Raw genomic sequence first — 12,741 nt, forward strand, 5'->3', positions numbered from 1 at the left:
AGTTTAGAAAAATAAGATATAGGAACATAACCTGATTGTGGAGGTAGAAAGTGTAAATAAGTTTAAACACTTTCAGTAGAAGAGTTTAACTTAAGAGTGAATAGATTTGAATGTATAGCTTAACTTTCTAAAATGTATATATTTTTTTATTTATTGTGAAGAATTATAGACCTGAGAAAAAGAGGTAAGATCACTGATATCTGGGAATTTGACATTAGTGTTAATTTATCTCTTTATTTTTCAAGTAGGACAACAAGAGACTGAAAGAGAGTTAGAAGCAACACTTGATGAAGTAGCAAACCAACTAGATAAACAAACACTGGAAGAAAAGGAAAAAGATGATGATGATGAAGGTAAATATCATTTATGTGACTTTGTGCTAGAAGTATTTCTAAAATAAGAAAGAATGAGAATGGAGAATTGAAATTCATGTTGAAATGTATATAGATTATTGTAAAAATGGTTTGGCTCACATAGTATTTAGCCATGGGATATTTAAATATGTTTACTGAATAAATAATAAGTTGCCAAAGATCTTTGGATTGCAGTAGGTTAGAAATGCCAAAAATAAATAGGTCCATGTGTCACACTAACTCTGATTTACAAACCTTGTAGGTTGATAGAAGAATACCAAAAGCAAACAAGCCATGTTATGGCTTAGGGCATATATGAATTGTGCTATCTGCTCTTTGATTAAAAGGCTAGGTACGTAATATATATAATATTATACCGGATAATTAGAAAAAAGTCTAATGTACATATTGCATTTGTTTTCAGCCAGATACATGGAGCATATCAATAATATATTAAACTTACATGCTGCCAATGACTCTGGGTGGTGCACAACAATTAATATGTTAACTAGTTTAAAGTACAATGTAAACGCTATCTGAAAAAGTGGATGACATGTAAGTTTAAACAGTTTCATTGATTCAAAACAGTGGTATCGACAGTAAGCTTGTATACACATAGTTAATGTTATTTTATGAAGTTCTTTGTGCTGCCTGAACTGTTTGCACATATTTCATTATTTAACTAGCTGCCCAGAGTCATTTAGGAGAGATGGGTAGTATAGCAATGCAATGAATAAATAAGTAAATAAACTAGGTAACATAATCAGTGCGATTGGCTGGGATTTGCTATCTGTTTATATGTGCAGTATCTTTCCCTGCCAATTTTGTTCAGAATGTGGTTTCCTGCTTGGTAGTTCCTTGTTTAGAACATTGTTTTCTGTTTGATTGTTTTTCTGGTGTTGATCCCTGCTTATTGGAGCATGGGCTGCTGGAGATGATGATGTCTATGTCTAATCTTAGACTAAGCCAAATCTAAAAATGCTAGGGAATTTCTGGAAGCTTGGCATTTAGCCAAATCAGCCATGGGTAGACACATGAGCATAAACCTTTACACACCTTTCAAAGAGATGATAAAAGATCTAGGAAGGAAACAAAAAGGTTAAAATGGGCAAAATTAATCAAAATTTACAAATCCTTGTTCTTATGGGAAAAATGGGAATTGGGAACTCGGTGTGCCTTTTTTTGAGTTCAAAGAAAGCTAGGATATAAATAAAATAAACTATGATTGTGTGTGATCTAGTGCACCGTATCAGCAGTATTTGTGATAAAACATTGCCATGGCTTTATCATCAAATTAATCTTCTTGGAAGAAAATACTGTGAAGATGTGATTGATATATCACTCATTGTAAAGCATTTACCATGATAAATAGTTTTGACTGTACTTATTGGCCAATTCATTATTGTTTCTATTTTTCCACTGCAATAATAGACTAATGGCAAAATATTATATTCTTAGGACATTTTCAATATTTAATATCTATTTGTTTTGTGTAGATGGTGAAGGAGATGGTGACAATGCAGCAGGAAAGAAAAAGAAGAAAAAGAAGAAAAAGAAAGGACGTAGGTGTTCGTTAAATATTGATCATTATTCTATTTGTCTTCCATGAAATGTTCATGAAATACTACTTTATTCTGAATAAAAGCAATGGTTCATTGCTTAGTTGGCTGCCTTATAGCATTGGCAAGCTCTTGAGCAACATTCTTAAATATTGGATTTGCCCTTGTTGATTGGTGAAAAAAAGTTGATCTTCCATCTTAATTAAACTGTAGTATGAAGACAATTTAATATTTTGATTTCATCTTCTATGGATGCTTGCACAAATTTGGATTCTGAAATTAAACATACTATCAATCTATCAATAAATTGTTTCTTTAAAATTTTAGCAGTAAAAGATTATCAGTGAGGCAAAGGATCTAATAGATGCTTTAAAATATTTATAAAATGAGTTAATTTATGTATAGATAGAAAATGACTACAGGTAGTCCTCATTCAGTAACCATTTAAAGTTATGAGGGTACTGAAAGAGGGGATTTACAATTGTTTCTAGTAGTTGTAATTGTTGCAGCATCCTGTGGTCACTTGATTACAATTCGTGTGCTTGGCCACCAGTTCACCGTTATGGTTGCATGGTCCCACCATCACATGATTTCCAATCAGAAGCCAAGGGGAAGTTACAAATGCTGATCATGTGACTATTCAGTGCTTCAACTGTGTGGGATTCGCCTAAGAACCGCAATTAGAACTGCTGCAACTACCGTCATAAATCAGTGTGGTCATGTGATGTCACACTTAATGACTTCACTTTGTGTTGTCCCAAAGGTGTTTTTTCAAAAGGTAACTGGACTTTCTTTGTTTTGCTTGAAGACATTTTGCTTCTCATCCAAGAAGCTTCTTCAGTTCTGACTAAATGGTGGAAGATGGAAGGATTTATATTCCTTGCAAAAATCTTTCTATTCTACACCATTCAGTTAGAACGGAAGAAACTTCTTGGATAAGAAGTGAAACATCTTCAAGCAAAACAAAGTCCAGTTGCCTTTTGAAAAAGCACCTATGGGACAACCATGACCTGGATGACTGAGAATCTCCATAGACATTCACTTAGTGATGGAGTTTCTTGTCCAAATTACTGTTATTGAGTGAGTTCTACCTATATAGCATTATGCAGCATGCAAGTGTGTTGTGGAAAAGGGTTCTCCAACGATCTTTACAAAGATAAGCCAGTTTTTTTTCTGTGAGATACAAATGTAAGACTAAATGGATTAAAACCTAAGGTACTGTAGTGCCTCTGTGTGTACATACATGAATACACAGACATACACTATTTTATTTTTAACAAAAGATACTCTTAATGCTTTATGAGCAGTGTCGATTCTATCCTAGAGGCATGTGAAATATGTTAATATTGTTTTAAACTCACATGGTATCCATAAGACCAGCAGTTTATCTAAAATTGGCCAAGAAAAACTTTTGGGGGGGAATTCTGAGCATTCTGAAAATTGTTTATTTAATATGTATTGTGTTTTTGACTAAAACTCAGACAATAAGCAAGGATTATTTTAAAAAAATATTTGTTGACAATGATTTTTTTTATTCTAAGACAGACTCAAAGTCTCTTTCTGCCAACAGCAAAACTGCAAACAGATCCACCATCTATTCCAATATGTGACTTGTTTCCCAGTGGGATATTTCCAAAAGGCGAGGAATGCGAGTATCCAGCAACGCAAGATGGGTATGTATCTTGATTTGTCTTTTTCAGTGTAGGGTTCAAGGCAGTGATAATTTAATTGATAAGATATTACTTTTAAAAATTCATCGATACTTCAGATATTTTATTTTGCACTTTATAATATATCTGGGCAAGGAATAGGTTTAGCATGCATTTGTATGATTTGTGGTATAGCAAAGTGTTTCCAATAATGGCAGCAGCATGTATGTATGTATATATCACTATTGGCCTCAGAAAATGTATAACCAAAGAAAACCTATCCACAGGGCCTTAGGTTTTACACCTCCCCAAAGATTGAGAAAAGGGCCAGGTCTTTAATAGTGTCCTGAGCATCATCAGACTGGGAACCATCCAAATGTCTGAAGAGATTCATTCTAGAGGATAGTCACCGATCCTAGATCCAAAAAGATGATACTGCTTAATTGATGAGAGCAGGAATATACCTATTCTCCCAATCTAACTGACAATGGAACCAATCAAAGACAAGTGGTCTCTCAAGTTAACAGATCCTATGCTATGAAAGGCTTTGTGGATGATAACCAGCATCATATTTTAAAATTAGTTGCTGAAAATTAGATACGTTCGCAGCCTTAAGTTATTTATAAAAATAATAAAGGCAGAATATAAATATATTATTTGCCTTCCAAATATGAGAAAATGGAATATGGTCATTGCAGGGTATGGCTGATAATTAGGAATAATGTGTACTGGAACCCCAAATCTCTTATTTTTATCTCAGCAGATAATTTGTCAGAGCTATGTAGCTGATTATTACATTATCAGAGTCAGAGTAGGTAGACTTCATAGAATTCTTCAAATTCTTCATTTATACATGTAAAACTTCCAAGATTTGATTCCAAGATTTTTTCTTGTATAGTTAAACAGGGTTCACATACTATGCAACACATAGTTTGTTCGATAATACATAGCTTGTTTATGAGTCCATGAACTATAAATAAATAGCTTGGCCTATTGATTGTAGGCTAGTCATGATGTAGTCAATAAACCATGATTCAGCATGTTCTGTGAACCTAGTAATAATGTAAATACAGTATTTTCATGTTTAAAGAGATAACTAATTACTTGACAGCTTAAAGAACCTTTTGGCATTTTTTGTAGTCATATGGCAAAAAGTGTCAATGTCAGTTTTGAGTTGGATGAAAATTAGTATTTTGAAATGTTACATATTAGTGAATTCCGCTATCACCCTCTGCACCCTCCCACCCCAAATTGAAATTCATCTGATACTTGGTTTGTATTTCACTTTATGGTGACAAATATCTGACTTTTCAATATTAAAGGAGAACTGCTGCTTGGAGGACTACAAGTGATGAAAAGAGAGCACTAGATCAAGCAAGTGAAGAGATCTGGAATGATTTCAGAGAGGCTGCTGAAGCCCATAGACAAGTGAGGAAATATGTTATGAGCTGGATCAAGCCTGGAATGACAATGATTGAAATTTGGTAATAATAATATATAGTAACATTTTTTTAAAATAATGTAACATTTTAATTTAAAAGTAGATGGCATGGTAGCTGACATTTTTTGTGGGTTTAACTTTTAATTATTTTTGGTGTACAAGCCTTGATGAATGCAGAAGTTTGGCATAATGATTCTATAAAGCAATGAAAACTGTTGTTCATTTATTTTGAATAATTACATCTAGAGTTATAGGGTTATCAGTAGTTTCCCAGTATTATGCAAAACTATTTAAAATACTATGAAATATCTATAGGTTTGCATACCACATCAAAGTTTGCATAGCATTTATACTTCTGAAACAGAAAATATTAGTCTTTACACAGTACTGTATAATGTCAATGGTATGCCTAGAAATAATGGACTACTAGAAACAACTGAAACATGGCTTCTATACAGCTAAGTAAATATATGGAAACAAACCCTTTTATGTAATGTAGATGTTTGCTTTTCAGTGAAAAACTAGAAGATTGTTCACGGAAATTGATACGAGAAAATGGCTTAAATGCTGGGCTTGCATTTCCCACGGGGTGTTCTCTGAATAATTGTGCAGCCCACTATACCCCCAATGCTGGAGATCCAACTGTATTGCAGTATGATGACATCTGCAAGATAGATTTTGGAACACATATTAATGGTGAGTTCCTCTTTCTTAAAATATAATCATTTCATTTAGTTGAAGGCAAATTACTTTATCTCCTTTGTATCTGATTTCAGGTCGTATCATTGACTGTGCTTTTACTGTCACATTCAATCCAAAATATGACAGGCTCTTACAAGCTGTAAAAGATGCAACTAATACTGGAATAAAGGTATACTCTGAGAAATAGTACAGTTCTGTCCTTATCCACACTGTAAAACTGAAGATAAAAATAATTTTCATTTTCTTTTGTATATGAATAGTGTGCTGGGATAGATGTTCGCCTTTGTGATGTTGGTGAGGCTATCCAGGAAGTCATGGAATCTTATGAAGTTGAAATTGACGGCAAAACCTATCAAGGTGATTTATTTTCCAGCTAATATATATGGTTATCCTGATGAAAACTGAAGAGTTGGCTTATCTACATATTATTTCTACAATAAAAAATATTTTGAAGTTGATTTTTAAAACATCAATATAGTCTTCTAAATTCTGAATACTGAGTTTTTAAAATTGTTTATTTCAGAAAGTGTAATTTGTCCAGTTGTTAAATATATGTAAATCAGCCAAAATTAAAATAAGATTCATGCATTTATAAACCTAAAGCTTATGAAAATGGGCAAAGTCCATTAAATCTCACATTTCCTGTGATATTTTACACCGTCCTCTTAATTACATATATTTATCTTAGTATTTTACATTTTATGTAGTGAAACCTATTCGGAATCTGAATGGACACTCTATTGGGCCATATAGGATACACGCAGGCAAAACTGTTCCCATTGTGAAAGGAGGAGAAGCAACAAGAATGGAAGTAAGTATAGATACAATCTGATCCTACTCATGCTTACTTGGAGGTCCCATTGATTTCAATGCTTTTAACTTCCACTGTTTTGCTCATCAAAATTAACAGTTTTAAGATGTCATGAGGTGGGTTAAAAATCTAATAAATATACAACACCATATTAGTACAGTGTAATGATACTTGCCATTTTGCTGATGGATAGTCTTCACTGGTAGCTGCATGTAAACATTGAATAAAAAGGGTCCCTATGGTCTTGACAAGAAAGAATCTTTCACCGCTGAATGGATTGCTCCAGTAGGAACTTTGTAAAATGTTAGAACAAAAATATGCATTCACTTTGAAAACTGCTAATTTGCAGGAAGTAAATATTTTGAATCTAAAGTGTATTTTGCACATGTACTGTTTTGCAGATAATATGTACAATTTTTAGAAATTCTACTGTAGTTAAATAATAGCTTTTTGAAGAATAGGTAATGGTCCTGGTATAGACATAATGCTAAATTAGAATTGCTTAGAATCAAAATCTTACAGCTGTATATTTAAAATGAATGAGATTTAGATTCAGTGCGAAACAAACTATGAAGAAAGACTTACTGATTAATTCAGCTACTCTACCTGACATAGGGAATAAAATGATTAAGTTTCTTCTTGATAAAAAAAAATGGCGCATGTTATGTGTAAACAGGATTATGGCTAGATTAATTTTGGAGGGGATAGCCCAGCTCAGATAAATAATTTTGAAGGTATTATATACTCTATAAACCCATGTTTGTTTTTTAATAGGAGGGAGAAGTTTATGCTATAGAAACCTTTGGTAGCACAGGAAAGGGGGTTGTTCACGATGATATGGAATGTTCTCATTATATGAAGAACTTTGATGTTGGACATGTGCCAATAAGGTTAGTGCTGATTTTACTGCATTATATGAAAATGTAACTTTAAGTATGCTTATATTTAGGGGAAAAAGATACTGGCAAATTCAAAACTTGAAAAAGGTGGTAAGAACATAGTGCTTATATGAAACATAATTCTCTTGTGATACATCAAAAAATATAAGTTTTGTTTATTTCTCTGAACAGATGGGAACGTCTTTACTAATATACAACATAACAATGCACTTTCAAATGAGTAATAAAAAGTAGGCAAGCTATCACCAAAAAGTGCTTTATTGGCATATTAAAAGCAGACATCTCTGCCAAATGAAAAGTTCATGGGATAAGCAAAAAATATGGTATAAGCAATCTTTGAAGATGAATTTGGAGGTCATATTTCAAAGTTACACCTAGCTTCTTTGGCATGGTTTAGGCCTTTCTAGCTCTGAAAATGGTGAGTTCATGTGGCATGTTACCATTTTGGGGTTTGGATCTATTGATGGATAAAGCAAGAGGAAAAATTAGATTTGGACAAATTAGAAATTGGTATATCAGCGTAATATCTGCACTTCAAATAAATTAGTATCCTAATTTTGTGCCTTCAAGTTACCACAAATGGCTTCAGTTATTTATTTACTTGCATTTTTATTATGTTTGACCTGACAGACTCTGGGTAGTTAATATTCAGCTCATAAAGGAATCATACTGACATGTCATCATAGTAATAATAAAACAATGGCAAAAACACGTATGAAGTGTAAAGACTATTCACGTTGTGGGCAATATCGATTTCAGTGGTTGCATATTAAGGATCGGATGGTTATTGAAAAGGCCCCATCCCAAATCATAAGGAATGTGTCTGATCACTAAAGAATTAAAATTCACAATGATTAATAGATGTTTTCCTGAAAGGAAATAAAGCCAATAACCAAATAAAGCTGCACTGCACTTCCTAGATTTGCTCATTATCATGTTCTTTGATCACAATCCTGTAAAACACTTTTCCAGGCAGTTTTAACAGGCTAATCTTGTTGTAGTTTTTGCATCCACTCTTACTACCTTTCCCTTTGTATAAGTGAACAGTATTGGCATTCTTTCCAGTTGTCAAGCAAGTTTTCACACACAAAGAATTTGCCCAGTCACTCTAAAAGCAATCCACATCTACATAATTTCTCATCTTAATTTTTTGCAGGATTCCTTATATGATTGTTCTTATCTGTACACTCTTATCATTCCCCCAAGCATCCTTGTTCATAACTTCCCATTTGTGTAGTTCCATATGATTCTGTAAAACAATTGTTTTAATTATTCCAAGCATCTTTCATGTCTTTCATTACATTTATTTTTATTCTACTGGGACATTTTTTTCATTCATTCTATTTTTGCTCTCATTTCTTTAATTTTTTTTTCATAGATTACTCTCTATCCGTTATTGAAAGCCATGTACTAATAAGCTGCCCAGAGTAACTGATCATGTTGAATGTCTGATCTGATTCTGTATAATTATTTCAATTTTCATTAATGCTTGTTTTAAATTTATACATTTATTATTCTCTTTCTTTTAGGCTTCCAAGAGCAAAACACTTGCTGAATGTTATCAATGAAAATTTTGGTACTCTTGCCTTTTGCCGTAGATGGTTAGATCGTCTGGGAGAAAGTAAATACCTAATGGCACTGAAGAATCTATGTGACTTGGGTATAGTGGACCCATATCCTCCTCTATGTGATATTAAAGGCTCATACACAGCACAGTTTGAGCACACCATATTATTGCGTCCAATGTGCAAAGAAGTTGTCAGCAGAGGAGATGACTATTGAAATGTCAAAGCCATTACCTCACTTATGTACTCCGTTGGAACATGTTATAACAGAATAAATTTGCAGTCTGTTTTAACAGTCAACTCAATGTGATAACTTTCCATGTTCAGAAGAAAAGAATTTAATCAAAGGCAAGTTCTCTAATGTAACTAAGGAAAAAAAACCAGCTACTGGGGCTTCTAGAATATTTCAGATTACTTCTATATTTTTCTTTTGTGAGAAATATGCTACAAAGTGTTATTTTTAGTTTGGAATGAGTTATACATATTGTTTGAAATAATTCTGAAAAAATGCTTTTCGGATATTTATATATTACCATATTCTTACTTGAATGCTTTGAATGATCACAAATGATTTCTGCACCTAAGCTGTCTTTGCTGTTGCCTTTTAAACTGCCTGGAATTTATTAATAAATCAATAAATCACAAATTCAAATAGTTTTTAAAAGTGTCACAATCCAAGGCAGTAACACACTGGAAAGTCTCTCCCATTAACCCACCTGCTGTTAAGAAAAAGTTTCCAGTATAAGCACAGCAAGCAAATACAAAGCATGGTTTAGTTTTCAATTACATTGTGTACATGTTTATTTTGCTTCCTTATTTTGCTTTGAATTAAATTACTGGGTTTTCTTTCTGATATGCTAGAGTGGGCTAGGACTGGCCATTTTTCTTGCAGTGAAATGCTGTACTTTTTTTAACTGTACTTTAACCGTACAAGGGCTTTAAGAGAAATAAATGGGAAATCATGATGGGCTGGCATAGAATTTGAGGGAATTTTGCAGCTGCTTGACCTGGTTGCAAAATTAAGCAGCACTGAAGCAACATATGGTAAATCCAAGGCTTAGACTTGGAATTTTTTAAAAAAACGGTGTAAATACCTCTATAGTATTTTTAGAAAACTGCAGTGGAGTGCAATATAGAGAATTGCAATGGTGTATCCATGAAGTTACCTGGAATCAAACTCAAAGGTCATTTTATTTTTTTGGCACTGTATTGCTTATTAAAATAGTACAGTGTTGCTTATTGTATTGCTTATTAAAACCCTCTCAAATTTCAAGTGTGGGATCTATTCGGTGAATTCTCTGCCATTCCTGTATGATAAACACTAGCTAGTGTTCATATTCCTGTTCTATATCAGGCTATTTATACTAACTACAGTGTGAGCTTCTATATTTTTTAATTTATTAGAAATTTTTACTTATAAAGGCTTGATACAAGTAGTTCATCTCTTATGCAGTATGGTTGAAGCGAATCAAAATCACACAGAATCATTCTGTTCTTAACATATAAAAAGTTTGAAGCATAATGCTTTTTGTTCTTTTCAAACCAGGAATATTAAATCAACTTATAATGTTTGCATATATGATTAATAGAACATTTAATAGTTGATCCAAAGGTTAAAATTGTTAAATATGTTGGTGAAGCTACGGTGTAGTAATTGCAGGGCTTATTAAAGTATTGTATGAACTATTTAAGAGATTTCTTACTTGCAGTACTATTTAATTTGGGCATTTTGAAGCTGCTAAATATATTATAGCTTTGCCAAGCAATAATCTTGGTTATTGCAATTAAAAATACATGATGCTGAATTCTTAAGAACCCAGAAAGGATACTTCAGTTTTAATAACTTTCCATGTTTTTGTAGACACTAAAAGAATATTTTAAGTATTGGCCTCTTATTATTTGTGTTAGAAAAAGTATACATGTAAAAGACTGCAAGCAAGTTGTAATCAGCAGGCTGCTGGGATACGGCTTATTGTACTGCAAAAAGTTTCACAAATCTTGGGGAGAACTGATGAGAAATCAAGTATAATTCCTAGGGAAAAAGGAGAAAGAAAAATAGAAACAAGAGGATACCAGGATAAGAGAAATATAGTAGGAATTTAGAATGAAGTATCTGTTACAAGATTTGGACTCAGCGTTCAGTGTTGGCCTTGTGTGTCCAAATGAAGAAGTTTTAATATTTATATGTATTATTACTACAAAGACAATAGAACTGGAAACAGCTGAACAATCAGCACTATGTTTAAGATTTTTTGAAAAACAAAGTATAAACAATAAGCATGCTATTTTTGACTTTAGGTTTTTATGAAAGCTGAAGCCTTTCCTTCACACCACAGCTTTTTTTTTTTTTTCAACAGAGAAACCAATCAGTTCTTTGAAATTAAAATATCTATTGTCGCTACTTGTATTACTTAAGCTTAGAAAGGTGAAACTCTTTCTTGGCAAGTGTATAAAAAGAAATAAAAAATGTTTTACATTTGGAATTTATGCTAACCTAAATGTTAAAGCACAGGCTAAAAAGAACTACCTGAACTGATTGTACAGACAGACACTAGGGCTTCTTTTAAAAGATTAAATCTGTGTCACAGAATATAAATTCAGCATGGGTGGAAGTGAAATCCGATGCATTGTAAATGTCTTTTAAGCTCATTGTATTATTCCTATTGAGATTTTCCTCAGTCCTTTTAATTTCTTACTAAATCCTTCTTTTTCATATCTTCTATTTCTGTTCTGTTCCTCTTTCACATTATTTTATTTACAGATAATCTTGTGCATCTTTTAAAGTGGTAAAAACAGAACTTTTGCCCTCTGAATTTGTAATGTTATCTGCCTGCAAATAACTTGCTCTTTAGTGTGCTTGCTCTACCATGTGTCTTTCACCTGAACCATTGTGTTCTGAAGACTGAATTATTATATCTTTTGCTACCTCGCGTGATGCAGAAAATAATACATGGAAAAGAAAAAGGTATCTGCTGGAGTAGGCTGGCCTTGCAAACAATAGCCATTAACATGAAACATGCAGAGGAAGGCATAATTGCAATATTTTAATCTAAGAATGAGATTCAATGTAATTATTACTGTAACTTGGACAAAGACCCTCTGTATTACCACTTCCTGGGTTTGGCTTTCTATGGATCTATTCTGTGGCAAGAAATCAATTATTCAAGAGTGCTAACTTGATTCTTAAAAGTTTCCTATGAAGAATTAAAATAGATTTCTATGTAATCTAAGCTATATCTAAAGTCATTTTTGCAAACCTGTTTTCAGAAGAAATGGTAAGAAGGCTCGAGTGCTTATTTCCCACGTGAATGTTCCTGTATGCGAATGTATGGTATTAGCAGCCTTTCTTACCATTAAGAAATTTTTGCATCGGATACTTCACAAAAGATGAGAATGGCTTCTCCAAATCATGGAGAAAATTTTTTGAATTCCACAATTTGAGAGAACTGTAGTTCAGATAACTTCATATTTAGGACAAAAAGTTAAAGGCAATTTTGGATGTTTTTTTTTATGTTCTGGAGAATTTTAATTTGTGCATCATTGTTGCAGTAGTATGAACAACATACAGTATTGCAATCTAGACATAACCTAATTTTCCGTCCAATTTGCTCAGAACGACCCTCTTAATTACCAAAGCTAGCCTATGCTGCAGTTTTGCATTGGATAAATGAACATAAAGGAGCAACTGAAATTGAAGCACTCCAAAGAAAATTGAACACAAAGGGCTTTAAATTTAGATAGGGGGGAACACCCTAGGCTAAA

At 32.9% G+C, this 12,741-nt stretch overlaps 1 protein-coding gene across 1 annotated transcript; it reads left to right on the top strand.

Annotated features, from left to right (window-relative positions):
• Positions 1-218: 218 nt before the first annotated feature.
• On the top strand, positions 219-12,202 carry METAP2 (methionyl aminopeptidase 2; the record flags this gene model as incomplete). The annotated part of the gene is made up of 10 exons (XM_015812626.1): positions 219-353; positions 1,850-1,915; positions 3,483-3,585; positions 4,884-5,045; positions 5,517-5,698; positions 5,779-5,873; positions 5,965-6,061; positions 6,412-6,515; positions 7,290-7,405; positions 8,944-12,202. Coding segments are annotated over 10 exons (1,313 nt in total), but the record flags the coding sequence as incomplete, so codon positions are not given.
• Between the last annotated feature and the right edge of the window lie 539 nt (positions 12,203-12,741).

Source organism: Protobothrops mucrosquamatus, unplaced genomic scaffold (genome assembly GCF_001527695.2).
Source record: "Protobothrops mucrosquamatus isolate PMUCROS unplaced genomic scaffold, P.Mucros_1.0 scaffold102, whole genome shotgun sequence".
Lineage (NCBI taxonomy): Eukaryota > Metazoa > Chordata > Lepidosauria > Squamata > Viperidae > Protobothrops > Protobothrops mucrosquamatus.